Source organism: Puntigrus tetrazona, unplaced genomic scaffold (genome assembly GCF_018831695.1).
Source record: "Puntigrus tetrazona isolate hp1 unplaced genomic scaffold, ASM1883169v1 S000000270, whole genome shotgun sequence".
NCBI classification, from domain to species: Eukaryota; Metazoa; Chordata; class Actinopteri; order Cypriniformes; family Cyprinidae; genus Puntigrus; species Puntigrus tetrazona.
This window is the reverse complement of record NW_025047932.1, coordinates 170,001-189,773: the sequence shown is the minus strand read 5'-3', so window position 1 is coordinate 189,773 and position 19,773 is coordinate 170,001. Positions and strand designations below refer to the sequence as shown.

At 41.6% G+C, this 19,773-nt stretch overlaps 2 protein-coding genes across 2 annotated transcripts; one reads left to right on the top strand and one right to left on the bottom strand.

The window, feature by feature from the left end:
• The first annotated feature begins 47 nt into the window (after positions 1-47).
• pagr1 (PAXIP1 associated glutamate-rich protein 1) lies at positions 48-2,820 on the top strand. The gene is made up of 5 exons (XM_043230959.1): positions 48-314; positions 766-918; positions 1,193-1,493; positions 2,356-2,444; positions 2,516-2,820. The coding sequence occupies exons 2-5, from the start codon at positions 774-776 to the stop codon at positions 2,764-2,766; spliced, it is 786 nt and encodes a 261-aa protein (XP_043086894.1). The 5' UTR covers positions 48-314; positions 766-773; the 3' UTR covers positions 2,767-2,820.
• A 1,386-nt stretch (positions 2,821-4,206) lies between these two features.
• tlcd3bb (TLC domain containing 3Bb) lies at positions 4,207-19,630 on the bottom strand. The gene is made up of 7 exons (XM_043230958.1): positions 18,690-19,630; positions 17,114-17,288; positions 16,945-17,028; positions 16,159-16,381; positions 15,984-16,079; positions 7,764-7,873; positions 4,207-6,550 (listed from the first exon to the last, which is right to left on the bottom strand). The coding sequence occupies exons 2-7, from the start codon at positions 17,236-17,238 to the stop codon at positions 6,301-6,303; spliced, it is 888 nt and encodes a 295-aa protein (XP_043086893.1). The 5' UTR covers positions 17,239-17,288; positions 18,690-19,630; the 3' UTR covers positions 4,207-6,300.
• Positions 19,631-19,773: the final 143 nt, after the last annotated feature.

The following is a 19,773-nucleotide window of genomic DNA, read 5'->3' as shown; positions in this document are numbered from 1 at the left end:
GGTATCAGAAAATACCCCATTTCGTATAAATTATGGTTTTTACATAACAGTATAAGTGGAGCTCAGAAAACAATACAAAATAATAATTAAAGAAAGTTCACGTTCCGCGGGAAAACACGGCTGTGTCGTCATCCGAGCGCGCGGTGGCGCTGTGGGCGGAGCTGCACATCCGGGTCCTGAGGCGAGTGACGTCAGAGCGCCAAAATAAACAGCAGCGCTCAATGAGCGGAATAACCAAAACAGTATTCTACAGTTTACTGAAATAATTGTTATTATTCTGCGAAGCTGTTTATGAGAGAAGTGGGAAAATAACAGTAAGTTTGCCTCCTCCTCTTCATTCCCGTGCAATATTAATAACCATATCGATTTTTTCTGAATGATGCTCATCTATACTACACTAACTCTAATAAACACCTCACTAATCCCCATGACCCGGATTCTTAACGTTTAATCTTCATATTCTATGGAATCGTGTGCTTTAATTTTATAGCAGTGTTGTTTTAACCTGACAATGTCTCTTTGTGTAGTTATAAAATATGATTGATTGAGTCGGTGTGGAAGAAAAGAGACAAAAACTCCTCACTTTTTCTGTTTTTTTCTGTTCTAAAGAATACTTTTGTCTGTATAGTTTTGTCTCTTAAAGTCGAAGCAGAATTTTCTTTGTAGAATTTTCTCAGAATTTATTTGTACTCATGGCAAATGCTAAAGTAGTCAAAGCCGTTCATCAGAAGGGGGTGCCAATACTTTTGAGCTGTGTTCCCGCAGGAGAGGAGATGCAGGCGGCGGAGGAGACGCTGGTGGAGCGCGTGGAGTCGATGGGAGTCAGCGAGGAGCACAAAACTGTGGACGAAAAGGAGCCAGAAAGAAGCGAGGAGACGCGTGAAGACACAGAAGATGCTGCAGCAGACGACAGCTCAAGTACACACTCCATATCCGTCTCTATACTGGGCTTTGTGCATGCTCTCCTAATGCACGCTTGTTTGGTTTCGTGCACATTATTAAGTGTTGGGAAGGTTACACACTACAACTTACTTTATTTAAAACGTAATAAGTGCTGTAACTATTTCAGTTAATAATGCTAGTTTTGGCAACACTGTATTTCAAATGTACGTACTATTATAATAACAACAAATAATGGCAGTTTACATGCCAGTAACCCTAATCCTCTCCGTATCGTAACTCTGCGTGTCAGCCGTGGAAGGAGAGAAGGGCGGCGAGGAGGCGGAGGAGCCGAAGGAGGCTGGAGAGACGGACGGAGGCGCTGAGGAGGACTGGGAGATCCCTTACAGCGACGAGGAGATGGAGGACCCCGGCAGCTGGATGCCTCCGCCCGACGAGATCAAGCGGCTCTACGAGATCCTGTCCCGAGGAGAAGCCCTGGAGCTGAAGTGGGAGCCGCTCCCTCGCCGACCTCCGACCCCGCCTCGCACGCCCTCGCCCGAGAGAGACGGAGACGCCTCGCAGGACGCCCAGGAGGAGGACAACCAGCGCAAGTCTGTCCCCGAGACACACACACACACTCTAACATCACCAAAACACAGCAGAAACACTCGTATATTATTAGTTGATTACAGCTGTTTTCTCTGAATGTGTGTTAAAGTGTCATTTATTTATTTTCCGTCTTCAGCGTCACGTGATCTTCAGAAATCAGAATAATACACTGATTATTGTCATCATTCAGTAAGGACACGTTGAATGGATCAAATTAAAGTTGTTAAAAAAAGCATTCTGGTTATTAAAGAGTCTTGCAAAAAAGAAGAGATCACAAAAATACCTCTATTGAAATAGTAATATGATTAAGCGTTATTCATTTTAAAAATAATAATAATAGCAGCCAAATAAAATAATAGCCACCAATCAGTGTGTTGTTCTGAAGATCATGTGACTCTGAAGACTGGAGTAAAGATGCTGAAAATACACAGAAAGAAATCAGACTTTAACACACATTCAGAGAAAACAGCTGCTTTAAACTAAAGATATTTCACTGTTAGTGACTCTGGAGCAGGAAAGCAGTCACAATTATACATTTCTCTTTAATGCCAAAAACCATTAGGATATTAAGTAAAGATCTGTAATTCATTTCCTACTAACTACGATCAAAACTTCATTAGATAAATGCATTTTAAGAATTCATTTGGAGCCTCAGATCCAGAGCCTAGAATCAGACGGATATCGTCGTCTCAAGCCATGCTTCAACGGAGAGCTTGTTTCTCTCTGAAGATGATCTCAGTTTCAAAAGGTTTTGAGCTCCAGGGTCACAGATCTGTCTCAGAAGCAGCCTCTGAGCAGAACCATTGATTGGTGGATTGATTGATTGATTGACTGGTTGATGGATTGACTGATTGATGTCCGCAGGGCTCTGACTCCGACCGAGTTTGACTTCGACGAGGAGCAGAGCCTGACGACCCCGAGGAGCTCGTTTCTGAGTCGACGCAGGACTCCAGGTACGACCCCAGCCTTCTCTGCAGACGCGTGCAGCTCTGCTGAGCGCTGACCTCTGACCTCTGACCCGCAGGCTCGTCCGGCCGCTCCACGGTCAAGCGCGAGGCCCGTCTGGACAAGGTGCTGTCGGACATGAAGCGGCACCGGAAGATCGAGCAGCAGATCCTGCGCACGGGTCGCGACCTCTTCAAGAGCGAGAAAGCTCGGCCGGCGGGCGTCCCGGAGAAGCCCCTGTCACCCAACAGCCAGCGTGAGCGAGAGAAGGAGCGCGAGCGGGACAGTGACCCCAGCACCGTCTTCAGTCCTCGTCAGAGGAGATACTGACTCTAGATACTGACTTTCAGGTGTTTTTATGTGAATAAATAAGAGTATTGTGTAGCTGCTGGTGTGCTGCGCTTTCATACGTCATACTGTTTGCTGCTAACGCTGTATTTTTACTTGTCCTTCTTCTTAATTAGGCATCATTACATTCAATAACCCTGACCCTAACCGTACAGTAAGTGGCTCGTTGCGTTCAGTCACTACTTTAATGTTCTGAAGGACATAAAGAGGAAGTTTGGGTCTCGTTTCAGTGTTTTCAGAATAGATTTAGATATATTGAGTTTATATGAGCTGCGTAATCTACTCACCTTCTGATGAAACTCATCATATTTACTTGAGACTGAGATTATTAGGCTAACGTTGAAACTTTATGATGCTTACTTTTTTGTTTCTCAGCGATACGTCGTTCTTTTAGGGGTATAAATCATATTCATGAATGTTTTGTGGCTAGATTTTTTTAGAAAATCTGATCTTTTTGTTTCTTGACGGAGAGTGAAGGTTTTATATTTGGTGACTGTTTTGTAACAGAAGTGATATTGTGACAGAAAATGATGCACATTCTGGATGAAACAGACAGAAACACGTCCGGATCGGGTCTGTTCTATTTGTGCACAAAGAAAACCAAAAGAAAGACTTCATTCAACAATCCTCCTCTTTATGGAGAGGGTGTCCGAGCTGTGTTTTCTTCACAAGAAACGGACAAATGAAATTATTTTTGCTTTCTTTATGCACAAAAACATTCTTGTCGCTTCATAACACGATTCAGACGGGCTGGGAACACATCTCTATATCTTTAGCTCCTCTGAACGCAGGTGAACCCAACCTCTAGTGTGGATTTAAACCAAAGTCCGATGAGAGCTTTTCTCAAAAATGCAAGTTTACGTCTTACAACATTTACTCAATAATTCTGAGGAAGCACGTCAGGTTTGGGTAACTTAATTAAAACAGTAGCTTAATGTTTTTTGGGGTTTCGTTGTGAAATTAAACCGATTTCCTAAAAAACAGAACATTCTTGGAAACAGAATTTTCTCAGAACTGCCAGAGAAACAAAAGTCTCCTAAACTATGAATAAAAACAGAAAGATCTAAACACCCATTTCCTGATGAAAAGTGAAAGAACTGCGAGAACTATATATTGAGAACAAAACAAGCAGCGTGACGTAAACTTGCAGGAGTGAGAAAAACATCTAGTGAGACGCTGGTGTTCAGGAGTGATCGGAGTCATTAACTAACCGCTCTATATCTGAGTCTGTCAGAATCAGGAGAAGAGTCCTCATCGCATGCAGAGTATATATTTCTGCATGAGACTGAATTACAACAGTGCTTTCATTTGTATTCATGTTAACAGGTTTACATACAGGGAAAAAAACCCCAAGACAACAGAAGGCGAACCAACTAAAACTGAAACGCTTTCCCAAGAAAAGCATCCAAGCAGTCGTTGCACTAGGATTAAATAGACGCTCGAGATCGGAGCACTTTATAGAGGTTCACAAGGGACAAGGATGGAATATACACATGCAAAGTCATAAACCCGACTGTTTTTTTCCTTAAATAAATGTCAGATCAGCACACAGTCATTTGAGGAGTAAGTAAGCTTTGCACCGTTATTCATTCCTGTTTGATACGAGGTGCGCTTGTCATGAAGTGAAACAAACCGATGCTTGATTTATGACTAAACGGAGAGCGGCTCGTTAACAAAAACCTGAGACAGACAGAATACAGAAAATATCTTCCCACAAACACAATAAATAATGCTTAGGAACCGTGAGACCTCGGCCACGACCAAATGAATAAAGTGCAAATAAATTTCACATTGACTCTGTAAAGTATCACATTAGCCCAAACGGACGAGGAAAAGATGAAGGAAGGAGTTTCCACAGGGATAAGGCAGCTTCATATATATTTGATCATGTCCCTTTAAACATACGCAGGCTTTGGGGACTGGGTTATATCAGGGATACTGAGAGCTAACTACGGATCTCAAACGGTTTTTTGTGGTAAAACTGCGTTTAAAGCCACCTTCGGGCGGATCACAGGTCGAATCGGAGAACATTCACGGTAGCTACTTTTCTGAGCACGTACAAAATAATAATAATAATACATTCCCAAACCCTGCTCCTCCTCAGACGGACAGACGGACGGACGGGGTTTAATTACATTTGATGGGTTTGTCTCTCGTCTGATCCCTCATCAATCAGGAATAGTTCACCAAAAATGAAAATGTGTTGTTGTTCCAGTGTTTTATCTGTGTCTGTCTTCTGGAAAGTAGACATTCGTGATTTATGTGCTTATTATAGTTTAATAAAACTATCAAAAGATTCCGAAATAAAAGGGTTTGATCACATGTGGCATTAAAAAACAAATGGAAAATACCTCAAATAAAAACAAATATTATGAAAAATGATAATAGCATTTCAATGATTTTAAAATAGCATAAAGGGTGCTAACTGTAATATAAGCTTATTTAAAATATCCATTTTAACACTGACTTTATAATGTTGTGATGCCTACATTTTTTAGTCTGTAGACTAAGCTGTATAGAAATATTAAACGGCCACTTATCTATTAGACTGAAATATTTATTTATTTAATTTAAATTTATACTTGAATTTAAAAGTTTGAAATCATTAATATTTTTATGTTTCTGAATGAAGGCTCTTCTCAGCAAGGATACATTCACTTGATCAGAAATACAGAATACAAAAATACTGATTAAAAACTTAAATATTTTTTTTATGATTTAAAGCAGCTGTTTTCTCTGAATGTGTGTTAAAGTTTAATTTATTTCTGTGATTTTCAGCATCTTTCCTCCAGTCTTCAGAGTCACGTGATCTTCAGAAATCAGAATAATACACTGATTTACTGATCAACAAACATTTATGATTATTAGTAATGTTTAATATAGGTTATGCTGCCCAATATTTTTGTGGAAACCATAAATTTCATTTTTCAGGATTCACAAATAAATAGAAAGGTAACAGCATTTATTTGATCACTTCTGATCAACTGAATGTATCCTTGCTCCATAAAAATATTTATTCCATGGAAATAAAATAAAAGAGCATCTAAAGACACGAGGGAGGCTATATTTTCATTTTGGGTGAACTGTCCCTTTAAAGCCAGGCCTTGAGCTGACCTCCACCGAGTCGTTCCTGACCGCTCAATATAGACCAGAGCTAAATATAACAATGGAGGACTTCTCTGTGAACGATGCATCTTCAACACTACAGTAATATATGCCAAGAACATTCTGAGACGCCTTCAAAGTGCCTCAAACTAAAAGTGCTCGTCTTCTTCACAAATGTTCTCGCGTAAAATTTGCACTTATTGCCTCGGTTGTGACGTGACACACTTGCGTTGATTCTTCTGACAAACTTGCTTCCCATGATCTACTAAAGCATGTCTTATATACAGTACAAGAGCCCTGTAACGGAACGTAATGCTGTGCTGTAAAGCGTTACAGGGCTTTTAATCACTCCGCCGCATTCGTCCAATCTCCTTTCTTCTTTGCTCAGTCTCATTAGCATAGGCCCCTCCCTCAGTGAGAGATTGTGGGCGTGTCCCGACCCCCCATCCGTGTGCTGTATCCGTTGGCCTGTCCTTCGGGATCGGGCTTGAGCGGAGCCGTGGGTCTGCGGGAGCGCGAGGAGCCGCCGGTGAACAGGCGCAGGGCCCCTCTGCAGATCAGAGAGAACCAGTAGAGCTGAGGGGCCATGAGCAGAGCGGCCCCTAGATTACACTGCCACGGCACGGCCAGAGGAACCCGGAGGAACGGGATGGAGGCGTGCCTGAAGACCAGAGGAAAACAGAGAGTCGAGTGATCGGAGATATAAGACAGACAGAAGTGCTTCTGTACCTGCTGATCAGAGGAGAACCACAGACAGATAAGAGAATCATAGAACCACAGAGTGATAGAGTCATAGAACCACAGAGACAGAATCATAGATCCACAGAGAGATAGAATCATAGAACCACAGAGTGATAGAATCATAGAACCACAGAGTGATAGAGAGAATCATAGAACCACCGAGATAGAACCACAGAGCGATAGAATCATAGAACCACAGAGACAGAATCATAGAACCACAGAGTGATAGAAAGAATCATAGAACCACCGAGATAGAACCACAGAGCGATAGAATCATAGAACCACAGAGACAGAATCATAGATCCACAGAGTGATAGAAAGAATCATAGAACCACAGAGAGATAGAGAATATAGAACCACAGAGTGATAGAATCATAGAACCACAGAGTGATAGAATCATAGAACCACAGAGAGATAGAGAATCTTAGAACCACAGAGTGATAGAAAGAATCGTAGAACCGCAGAGTGATAGAGAGACTCATAGAACCACAGAGTGATAGAGAGAATCATAGAACCACAGAGCGATAGAACCACAGATAGAGAATCATAGAACCACAGAGTGATAGAAAGAATCGTAGAACCACAGAGTGATAGAGAGAATCATAGAACCACAGAGTGATAGAATCATAGAACCACAGAGTGATAGAAAGAATCGTAGAACCACAGAGAGATAGAACCACAGAGCGATAGAGAATCATAGAACCACAGAGCGATAGAACTATGGAGCGATAGAGAATCATAGAACCACAGAAAAATAGAGAAAACAATAGAACCGCAGAACAATAGAGAGAATGAAAGAACCACAGAACGATAGAATCATAAAACAATAGAACAATAGAGAGAATCATAGAACCACAAGGATAGAGAATCAAAGAACCACAGAATAATAGAAAGATAAATATAGAAGCACAGAATGACAGATCAAATGTTGGTTCTGTTATCACTCACTCGTATCAGTGTCAGAAGAGGAGCTACCTGACTTTTTTGAACGAGTAAAAGGTTAAAGGCTAGAGTCTGCTCTTTCCACGAGATGTTTCAATGTCCACGGGTTCTATCGAGAATGTTTCCCCCCAGAACATGCCCCTGAAAGTGAGTGAATAATAAGAGAGCGTTCTGAACTCTCAGAGACGTACCTTCCATACACGTAGTAGAGGTAAGGGAAGAGAAGAACTCGACAGAGGAAGAAAGTGAGCAGCATCACAGCGCCGTTCACTTTATGAAGAAGAGTGTGCTGCTGCTTGTACTTCACAGCGGAGAGAGAGAGAGAGAGAGAGAGAGAACACAGATCCGTGAAAGAAGAGAATCAGGAGCAAGACAAAGAGTTATCAAAGAACCCCTACGTTTATCATTTCAAAGCTCACTTCTTCCTAAACACTTCATTTACTGCAGTGTCACAACTTTTAGAACGTGTCCAGATCATCTTCTGACTGATTCACACACACACACACACACACACACACACACACACACACACACACACACTCACACACACACACACACACACACACACACACACACACACACACACACACTCACACACACACTCACACTCACACACACTCACACACACACTCACACACTCACACACTCATCTGTTCAGATAAATGGTGCGCTGCAGCTTTAAGGAAGTGCACACCTCCTCTCCGGCTCTGGACCAATCAGAGCGCTGTGTTAAACACTCAGTCCTAACACAGCTCTTATTAAAAGACAGCTTATAACACCAGAGCGTTCTTCAATATCTCTCAAGATGTGTAAGAAATAGTGACTTTGTGAAAAGAAGTTCTTTTTAAACACTTCTTACAGAAAATAATATACTTTAAAATAATGTGTGCTGGGTGTCATTTTTTCAAACGTTTATTTACAACAGAATGAGAATATATTTTAGTTTAAATGAATAATAATTGTTATTAGTTTACCTTATTATCAGTTAAACCGGTTTTAGTTAAAACATCAAAATAAGTGTGTCTTTAAAGAGGATCAAAACATCATTTAAAAGTAAATCTTTTAATCTGACATTATTAAAATATGCACTTTTTAAAACTTGAGTGTGTTGAGTCTCTCTTCTTAAAGCACACTTTTAAGATCTGAAGTACACACTCAGTACTATTAAGTGCACTTATGTTTCTCAAAGCTGTAAATATATAGAACACAGAATAAAAGGAAAAAAAATACTAATTTATCTTTAAAATATAAAATATATTAGAGGTGTAACAGAACAATGACATTACAGTGACGTTTTTTTACATTTGATAATCTGTGTACAATTTGTGTCTGTGTCTGTGTGTGTTCTCTGTGTGCGTGTGTGTGTGTTTTCTCTCTCTCTCTCTCTCTCTCTCTCTCTCTCTCTCTCTCTCTGTCTCTCTCTCTCTCTCTCTCTCTCTCTCTCTCTCTCTGTCTCTCTCTCTCTCTCTCTCTCTCTCTCTCTCTCTCTCTCTCTCTCTCTCTCTCTCTCTCTCTCTCTCTCTCTCTCTCTCTCTCTCTCTCTCTCTCTCTCTCTGTCTCTCTCTGTCTCTCTCTGTCTCTCTCTCTCTCTCTCTCTCTCTCTCTCTCTCTCTCTCTCTCTCTCTCTGTCTCTCTCTGTCTCTCTCTCTCTCTGTCTCTCTCTCTCTCTCTCTCTCTCTCTCTCTCTCTCTCTCTCTCTCTCTCTCTCTCTCTCTGTCTCTCTCTGTCTCTCTCTCTCTCTCTCTCTCTCTCTGTCTCTCTCTCTCTCTGTCTCTCTCTCTCTCTCTCTCTCTCTCTCTCTCTCTGTCTCTCTCTGTCTCTCTCTCTCTCTCTCTCTCTCTCTCTCTCTCTCTCTCTCTCTCTCTCTCTCTCTCTCTCTCTCTCTCTCTCTCTCTCTCTCTCTCTCTCTCTCTCTCTCTCTCTCTCTCTCTCTGTCTCTCTCTCTGTCTCTCTCTCTCTCTCTCTCTCTCTGTCTCTCTCTCTCTCTCTCTCTCTCTCTCTCTCTCTCTCTCTCTCTCTCTCTCTCTCTCTGTCTCTCTCTCTCTCTCTCTCTCTCTCTCTCTGTCTCTCTCTCTGTCTCTCTCTCTCTCTGTCTCTCTCTCTCTCTCTCTCTCTCTCTGTCTCTCTGTCTCTCTCTCTCTCTCTCTCTCTCTCTCTCTCTCTCTCTCTCTCTGTCTCTATCTCTCTCTCTCTCTCTCTCTCTCTCTCTGTCTCTCTCTCTCTCTCTCTCTCTCTGTCTCTCTCTGTCTCTGTCTCTCTGTCTCTCTCTCTCTCTCTCTCTCTCTCTCTCTCTCTCTCTCTCACTTCCGGTGTGCAGTGTGAGCGGAGTGCTGTGAGTGCTCTCTGGAGTGTTGTGAGTGAAACTCTTTTCTTTTTTCCTTTTCTGTCTATCTCTGTCTGTATAGTTAGCGGTAGTCTTTGCTGGTTTTCGGGCCGTGCTCTCTCACTCTGAGGAGGCATGTCGGCCCCGCGGGTGGAAGTTTTAAACTCACTCACGCGACGCCACGCTGTGAAGGTGGCGTCAGCGGTGAGTGTGGAGGAGGCTTGCCTGGCAGTGGGTGAGGTAGTGGGGCACGGGAGTGTGCTCTCAGCCTCTCGAATGAACAGCGCTATCGTTATTTTTTAGACAGCATAGACAAAGCTAACGAGGTTGTTGAGCATGGTATAATCGTTAAAGGAGAACTCATCCCCGTTCTTCCCCTCTCTCTACCTGCTAAGAAAGTCACCATATCTAATGTGCCACCTTTTTGTGAGTGATCTTATTTTAACCCAAGCTTTATCCCGATGCGGGAAGCTGGTTTCACCCATTAAAAGATCCCGATCAACTGTAGTTCTCCTCTGTTGAAACATATTGTTTCTTTTAGGCGGTTCGCATACATGATCATTAATGATGATGCTGATCTGGATGTGTCTTTAAATTTTCGAATTGGTGATTTTGATTATGTTGTTTTTGTGACCACCGCTAAGATGAAGTGTTTTAGCTGCGGGACTTTTGGTCATCTAATGCGAAATTGTCCAGAAATAATTGCAGAAAAGGAAAGGAATGTAGGAGGGCGCTCCGGGAGTGGTGATCTTGGGGGTTAGCGGTGAGGCTGAGGGCCCCGGGGAGAGGGCTCGGTGGCACCGGCAGCGGCAGCGTCTCCTCCGGCCTCTTCCAGTGAGACGGTGGAGGGAGCGGTCGCGCCGACACACGCCGAGATACTCGTAAGGACGCAGATAATGTGACATGGGGCAAAACTGGAGATGGACAAGCTGACAGGGTTTCAGAGAATAGTGCAGAGCATTTTCAGAAAATGTGTGAAATAGCTAAGTGCTGTGGAATGGAAGAAGAACAAGCCATTTTTAAAATGCCCCAAAAAAGAAAGAAAAGTAACGAAGTACCAGATGCTAAAGTAAGCAAAAAAATAGAAATGCATGACGATGAGGATCTGGAGACTGAGAGCGATGCAGAGTCTTCTGACTCCAGTGTGACACTTTCTCAGAATGAGGTTATTGGACGGAGCTATGAGCTTGAAGATATCAAATTATTTCTCAGATCAACCAAAAAACAAGAGAGGTGTGCGAGTGCAGGAATATTTTCCTGACTTAAAACAGTTTGTTGATAAAGCAAGAAGTCTAATGGTAGAAGGTTCATTCACAAATAAAGAAGTGTATCGTTTAAAGAAAATTGTGAGGAGTCTTAACATTGCTTTAGACAATGACACGGGTTAATCTTAGGAGCAGGACTGGTCTTTGCTCTTTTTCTTTTTTTTTATTTATGAGTGTAGTACATTTAGCCACTTTTAATATCAATGGCGCAAGGAATGTTAGAAAAAGAGCATTAATATATGAAACAATAAAACAGAAAAACATTGATGTCACTTTTTTACAAGAAACTCACAGTGACCTGAACAATGCTGTTGATTGGATGAGGGAATTTGATGGCACTTCTGTGTTAAGTCACAACACTTCAGTTAGTGGAGGAGTGGCTATTTTATTCTTTTAGTCCTGTATCATATGTGATTGATGAAATTGTTAAAGGTAGGCTTTTAAAAGTCAGAGCTGTTTTCTTTGAGAATTATGTTTTTGTTTTTATTTGTGTGTATGTTCCAACTGTACCGGTTGAAAGGTTAGTTTTTTTAGATTTACTATCTTCCACCTTACAAAATTGTTGTTCTGAAGAATTTCTGTTCTTAGGTGGTGATTTTAATTGCACAGAGCTAAATTTAGACAGGAATCATGTTGAACCTCACTTAGCTTCACTTAATCGTCTTATCCATTTTATAAAAAATATGAATTATGTGATATTTGGAGATCTTTAAATGGCAAGGAGAGACAGTATACTTGGGTTCATACACGGGATAATATTATCTCTTCGGCAAGATTGGATAGGTTTTACAGTTTTAATCATCATCTTAACATTTTTAATAAGTGTTACATCACACCGGTTGGTTTTTCGGACCACAGCATGGTGCATTGTAATTTTTTTTTGTGTTCAGTAAAACATAAGAGTGCATATTGGCACTTTAACACTAAACTGTTAAATGACAATTTTTTTAAAGAATCTTTTAGTTTTTTCTGGGAAAGCTTCAGAGCAACAAAAGGCTCTTTTCATTCAGTACAACAGTGGTGGGACTTCGGTAAAATTCAAATTAAGCAGTTTTCGCAACAGTACACTCACAACGTTACTAAAGAGCTACTTCTGTCCTTAGAATCGTTAGAAAAAGAAATTATTGAGTGTCATAATCTAGCCCAGTCTAGTGGTGAAGCTAGGCATTTAGAAGCCTGCTCTAAGAAGAAAGCACAACTAACAGATCTACTGGGGAGTAGAGCACAGGGGCTTTAGTCCGTTCACGCTTCCAAAGTATCGATCAGATGGATGTACCTTCTAAATACTTTTTCAGCATGGAAAAAGAATGGGCAGAAACGTTTTATTTATGCACTTCGCTCTGAGGATGGAGTGTTGTTGTCTGATCCTGCCGATATCCGTATGAGAGCAGTTATGTTTTATCAGAACCTGTACAGAAGTGAGATTAATTCAGGGCATGGCGCGGAAAGTGTCTTTTTGATAATTTGCCTCTCAGAAGAGGCTAACTTTGACCTCTCAGGAGTGTTGACCCTGGAAGAGCTCTTCAAGGCCTTGCAAAGCATGGAGTCTGGGAGGGCACCAGGAGTGGATGGCCTCCCGGTCGACTTTTATAAGGCTTTCTGGTCAGAGCTGGGAGATGATCTGCTTGAGGTACTCAGCGATAGCTTGACAGAGGGCAGGTTGCCTTTGAGTTGTCGGAGAGCGGTTATCACTCTGATTCCAAAAAAAGGACCTCACTGATGTCAAAAACTGGCGCCCTGTCTCACTTCTTTGCAGCGATTACAAACTGCTTTCCAAAGTTTTGGCTACTAGACTGGCTGGAGTGTTGGAGCAGGTCATCCATCCGGACCAAACATATTGTGTACCGGTAGATCTATAGTTGATAATATTTCCTTAATTCGAGACATTTTTCATATTTCTAAATTTTTAAATCTGAGTTGTGGTTTGTTATCCTTAGATCAAGAGAAGGCTTTTGATCGAGTTGAGCACTCTTATCTCTGGAATACTTTGGCAGCTTTTGGTTTCTGCAAAGAGTTTGTGGACATGATTAAAGTGCTCTATTGTGACGCTCACTGAAAATTAATGGTGGGTTATGCGCTCCATTTCGGGTTCTGAGGGGTGTTAGACAAGGTTGTTCCCTCTCTGGAATGTTGTACTCTTTGGCCATAGAGCCTCTACTTCAACAAATAAGAAACAAGTTATGTGGCTTGTATTTTCCCAGTTTTAATAATAATGTTTGTTTGTCAGCATACGCTGATGACATTGTAGTGTTCATAAGCAAAGGAAGCGATGCACAGTCTTTGCTTAACTTATTTGAAGATTTTAGAACACTGTCTTCTGCTCAAGTTAACTGGCAAAAAAGTGATGCGGTTTTACTGGGTCAGTGGTCTGATGGGCCACCTCGTCTTCCTGATGGGTTGTGTTGGAGAAGGGGAGGTATAAAATATTTGGGAGTTTACTTGGGGGATGATGAGTTTTTACAGAAAAATTGGGAAGGGGTGCAGGAAAAGGTCAAAGGCCGATTAGATAAATGGAATTGGTTGTTGCCAAATATGTCCTATAGAGGGAGGACTCTCATCATTAACAATCTTGTTGCTTCTTCGCTTTGGCATAGGCTGGCCTGTGTAGATCCCTCTCCACAGTTTTTAGCTAAAATTCAAGCCTTTCTTGTTAATTTTTTTTGGGACAAACTACATTGGATCCCACAGAGTATTTTATATCTCCCCAAAAATGAAGGTGGGCAAGGTGTTATTCACCTGCAAAGTAGAATGGCTGCTTTCCGCTCTCTTCTACAAAGCTTTTAGATGGCTCAACGGACTGCAGCTGGCGCACAGTTAGTTGCGTTATTTTACGAACACTTGGAGGCCTTGGGCTCGATAAAGCACTTTTTTTAATGGATCCTGCTAAACTGGATGTATCAGAACTGCCTGTTTTTTATCGTAACCTCTTCAAAGTATGGAGTTTTTTTCATATTTATAAGACTGAGAACTTCTCCTCACTCTACTGGTTGTTGCAGGAGCCTTTGATACATGGAGCCCGTCTGGACGTTGCTTCACGATGCAGTCTACTCGGTTTCAGCACTTCCCTTCTGAAAGCCAAGGTTTTTACTTTGGGACATTTATTAACACTAACTGGATCTTTTTTTGGACAGGTGGAGACAGCTTCCAAGTTTTTGGGCATCAGATCTGTTCGCCTTTTTACCCAATTTTTGACCAAATTAAGAACATGTTTTACTGCTGAAGAAGAACACATGTTAAAGGACTTTTTTGCAGGGGTTAATGCCCCTGATCCTGGGGATTCTTTCCCCTGTTTGTTTGTACAACCCATGCTTGATGAGAGTACAAAGAGTTTTTTATTTTCACGTGATTCCCTATTATTAGATTTCTTGTCAAGCAAAAAGCAAAAATTTGTACAAAGCTTGTGTGCTGGTTTTTAACAAGAAAGTTATTGGTAGCAGAATTGACACACCATGGCGTTCTGTTTTAAAGTTGAGCAGTGATGTAAAACCCGAATGGAGATCTTTGTATAAACCACCATTGTCAAAGAGAGTAGGTGACATACAATGGAGGGTTTTGCATGGTGCCATTGCCGTTAATTCTTTTATTTCAGTGATGAACCCAGGAGTGGGTCCTGAATGCCCTTTCTGTCTCCAAAGAGAAACTGTTTTTCATGCTTTCATGGACTGTTTTAGGCTAAAACCCTGTTTGTGAAGCTAAATGAGCTCTTTTGTAGGTTTAACGAAACCTTCTTAAGTGAAAATTTTATTTTGGGTTTTAAATATTCCAGGAAGAAACGTGCTATCTGTCACTTGTTAAATTTTATTTTAGGACAAGCAAAGTTGGCTGTTTACATTAGCCGAAAACAGAATTGAACAAAGCTCTAGTGATGACGTTCTCGTGTGTTTCTGGCTTTTGTTAAGTCCAGGGTATTGGTTGATTTTCACTTTTATAAAGCTATGTACGATCTGGTGACTTTGAACAAATCTGGTGCATTCATGGGGCTTTGTGCACTTTGTCTGAAGATGCTCTAGTGTTTTGTTTGTAGGTTTGTTGTGTACTGTTTTTCTTGTCTCAAAAATCTCTGTCTCTCTCTCTCTCTCTCTCTCTCTCTCTCTGTCTCTCTCTCTCTCTCTCTCTCTCTCTCTCTCTCTCTCTCTCTCTCTCTCTCTCTCTCTCTCTCTCTCTCTCTCTCTCTCTCTCTCTCTCTCTCTCTCTCTCTCTCTCTCTGTCTCTCTCTCTCTCTGTCTCTCTCTCTCTCTCTCTCTCTCTCTCTCTCTCTCTCTCTCTCTCTCTCTCTCTCTCTCTCTCTCTCTCTGTCTCTCTCTCTCTCTCTCTCTCTCTCTCTCTCTCTCTCTCTCTGTCTCTCTCTCTCTCTCTGTCTCTCTCTCTCTCTCTCTCTCTCTCTCTCTCTCTCTCTCTCTCTCTCTCTCTCCTCTCTCTCTCTCTCTCTCTCTCTGTCTCTCTCTGTCTCTCTCTCTCTCTCTCTCTCTCTCTCTCTCTCTCTCTCTCTCTCTCTCTCTCTCTCTCTCTCTCTCTCTCTCTCTCTCTGTCTCTCTCTCTCTGTCTCTCTCTCTCTCTCTCTGTCTCTCTCTCTCTCTGTCTCTCTCTCTCTCTGTCTCTCTGTCTGTCTCTCTCTCTGTCTCTCTCTCTGTCTCTCTCTCTCTCTGTCTCTCTCTCTCTCTCTCTCTCTCTCTCTCTCTCTCTCTCTCTCTCTCTCTCTCTGTCTCTCTCTGTCTCTCTCTCTCTCTCTCTCTCTCTCTCTCTGTGTGTGTAAACACTCCTGAGGATGAATAACGACTGAAGTGTGTGTTCAGTGAAGCGGTGTCTGTGTTTAAAGGATGTACCTGGATGAGGATCTTCCCCAGACAGACGGACGGAGTGCTGAGCTCGGCCAGGAACATGACGCCCTGGAAGTAGTCTCCCTTCCCCTGCCTCCAGAACTGAGAGAGAAGAGAAGAAGAGGTGAAGATGAGCACGGGCCCGAGACGCTGACCTCTGACCTCTGAGATGGGCGCTCACCACAGACACCGGGAAGCAGACGGTGACCATCACCACGTGATGCAGGATCATCAGGAACTCTCTCCTCAGGTATCCGCTCACAGCCAGCGCCCGGCACCGCGAGCCGTTCTCCACCTCGTGACCTTTGACCTGCAGCTTGTACCAGTGACACAGAAACATGGCGTAGATGTCGTACACGAAGTAGGGCACAGCGAACAAGATGTAGGAGCTGGTCAGCCAGTGCCTGAGACACACACACACACACACACACACACACACACACACACAGAGTCTCAGACTAAAACACAGCGTACGAGTCAATGATACGTTTCTCTTTTATGACAGAATCATTAGGATATTAAGCAGATATTTAGTCAATTTCCCATCATAAACATTAGTAACGTTTTCTGAAAATACTATAAAAAGAAAATCTTAAAATATATATTTGTAAAACATATTATAATATGAATTATATTCTTAATTTTATGTATCAGCTGTGACACTCCTGCCATTTTTAATCAAAAATATTATTACAATATAATCATCTGTTTTCTGTGTGAATGTGTGTTAAAGTGTAATTTATTTCTGTGATTTTCAGCATCATTCCTCCAGTCTTCAGAGTCACATGATCTTCAGAAATCAGAAGAATACACTGATTCACTGATCAGAAATGTTATATCTATATCTATATATATATCTATAAGTGACCACACTTTAAATGGTCGTATCATGAAACGCATCTAAAGTCATAATACAGACCGCACACACAGAAATAAATCAGGTTGAAGTGACCACGGCTGAACCTACTGGTCCTCGATGATGTCCTGACAGGAAGAGGAAATGATGTAACCGGCCGTAGACGCCATAATCGCTTGGATGGACGACACCAGCCTTGGAAATACAACAAGACACACACTTAATGAAGCCGAGGCAGCGTGAGCCGGTGTGTGTGTGTGTGTGTGTGTGTGTGTGTTACCGGGCAGAGACGATGACCGCGTCGCCCTCGCTCCAGTGCAGCCCCGGGACGCTCTTCAGACACTGCTTGGACAAGAGGAAGAGTCCGGGGAAAAACACCGAGCCGGCCGCTAGGATGGACAGCATGCTTCCTCTCGGTGAAGACCTCAGACAGACCAGAAGAGCGGATCCAGAGCCTGGAGGGTGTTGTATAAACCCAGTTATGATGAACGCCCTACATGTGTCCAGTCACCAAGAACATGAGCGTCACGCATGCAGACGGGTCGATAACATCCTGCCCTTCTGCCCTGGATCTCACACGGCTTCATCTGAAACACTTCTCCAGGACCAGTGTGCACACTACACACTACACACTACATCTTTTAAAAACTATTATACGTGAATTTAAGGCAACAAGAATATGATCAATTAAAATATTAAATAGTCCCAGTAAAGTCTCCAATATATATACATATACTTTTATTTTGAATGCAATGAATCAATTTGATAGCTCTAATATATAATATAGCTATTCATGAAATTAGTAAACAGATGCATTTTTATATTACTTTTTTATTATTATAAATATTTCTAAATATATATTTTAACTAAAAAATACTTCAAGATTTTACTAAAGTTAAATTATTAGTAGTATTAGTAACATAACATAAAATAAATATTAGAATGTGAGCTTTATTTGACAGTATTAATACTGACTGTCCTTTCAGTGTACTCTACGTGACGCAGGTTAGGATCTAGTTTTTATTTAATTACTACAATAATAGACAGGTACAGGAGAAACAGGACTCTAAAGTAAAGAGCTACTGTAATGTGTGACGAAAACAGTTCCATAGAGCTATAATAACATGAGAGAGAATAAACATCTCTACTAAAATAGACTAGAATTATTGTTACTAATTAGTAAGCAGGTCATTAAGAACATTTATTTGGTACCACTGTATTACAAATGTATAAATATATCAAATATAAAATAATTATATAAGTATAAACATTGATTAAATATTTACATTTCCGTTAAATTCTGTTTTTTTGTAAATAATAATTGCAATCATTATATAAAAACATATAAAACAGTGACAACGCAATATTGATGGAATATATAATGCATGTTATTTCTTATGAATATATTGACATTTCTGGAATGCTACAAATAATTACACTGGTATTACTATAAATAGAGAGATAGATGTGTCATAAAGACGTTTATAACGGGATGACTGAAGGAAAGATCCCAAATGAGCCGGAAAACACGTCTGAAACGAGAGGGGTTTTGACACAAAACAAAGGACGGAGCCAGTATCCCTTCATCATCCTCCTCATCCTCAGTAACGCACGCAGACTCTTCAGTAAAGCAGCTGAAAGCCGAATGTTGATCTTCAGAAATGCGCAATGCGCTATCACGCGTTCCTCTGCGAGCAAAGTCTCCATCAAACACAAAATGGTCGACCGTTCTCGAAACACAAAGCGCCCGCGTCCCTCCGAACCACACGATACCGACGCGCGCGCATTTCCGCGACACGACGCGCGATAATAACGATCACGAGAACGAGAGAAAGAAGAAGAGAAGAGGAACATACGTGACGCTCAGCGGCCCGTCGACGCTCGCGTCCCCGCAGCAGCAGCAGCGCGCGGAGAGGCGCCGGCGCGTGTTTTCTCGACGGTCATGGCGTTGGATCTCTCTCTCCGCTCGCAGAAGCGCCTCGAACCCGCGGATCCGGACCCGAGCCGGTGCCGTGGCGCAGCGGAGCGCGCGAAAACAACGAGCGGAACGGAGCGCGTCCCTCGAGAACGACGCGTCAGCGCGCGAGCGGATAATTGTTTGTTAGAGCGAGCGGGAAAATCTTCTGGGAATGAATAAAAGCGTCGGGAGCGGTCCCTCGAGCCCGGAAGAGTAACACACGAGCTGTTAGTATTTCATTAAACTCCGTCTGAAGGAGACACGTGACCCATCGGAGACCTCTCTGAAGAAAGGCGTGTTCGAGTCTGGTCTTCACGGGCTTTCTGGAGGAAACCATCAGGCACGCGACAGAAATGACTGTTTTAAGAATTAAAATCATTACAAGCTGAGACACTTTACAGGAAGGTGCTGTATATAATTTCCTTATTATTATCTCAGCACGAGTTGTGTTTGTTAACGAACTTTGATGAACTACTGTATTTTTATGATTGACGTTTAGTAAGATGAATAAATACTGTAAGGTACTGTTTGTTGTCTCTAATACATGTTAAGGTGGTAACACGTTAAAATAAGGCTCATTAACCCTAACAGCAACTAAGATTAAACAATACTACAGCATTTATTAATCTTACTGTTAATTTTAGGCATTACTAAAATCACAATTAGTTATGCACCGAACATGAATAAGCAAAGAACTGTTTTTTAATTGCTAAAGATAATAAAGTGTAATAAATGCATTGTTCTTGTTGAAATACAGTAACGTTAATAAAGACACCTTACTGTAAAGAGTTAAAGCTTTTATTTTTTGTAGTTACTGTAAGGAGCAGGTGTTGAAGAAAATACATTAGAAATTCACCCTGGTATGAAGTTAGTTTAAATCTTTTTTAATTTGCACTCAAATATGAGGTTTATTTTTTTCTTGTGTAAAAAAAAAATTTCCTTGAAATAAAAATTCAGAGACTTTTTCAAATACATATCTTAAT

Coding starts and splice junctions, on each gene's coding strand:
- pagr1 (XM_043230959.1), top strand. CDS start 774: ATGCAGGCGGCGGAGGAGACGCTGGTGGAGCGCGTGGAGTCGATGGGA. Junction 919..1,192: donor TGCAGCAGACGACAGCTCAA/GTACACACTCCA, acceptor TCTGCGTGTCAG/CCGTGGAAGGAGAGAAGGGC. Junction 1,494..2,355: donor GAGGAGGACAACCAGCGCAA/GTCTGTCCCCGA, acceptor TGATGTCCGCAG/GGCTCTGACTCCGACCGAGT.
- tlcd3bb (XM_043230958.1), bottom strand. CDS start 17,238: ATGCTGTCCATCCTAGCGGCCGGCTCGGTGTTTTTCCCCGGACTCTTC. Junction 16,382..16,944: donor CAGGACATCATCGAGGACCA/GTAGGTTCAGCC, acceptor TGTGTGTCTCAG/GCACTGGCTGACCAGCTCCT. Junction 16,080..16,158: donor TCTGCTTCCCGGTGTCTGTG/GTGAGCGCCCAT, acceptor CTTCTCTCTCAG/TTCTGGAGGCAGGGGAAGGG.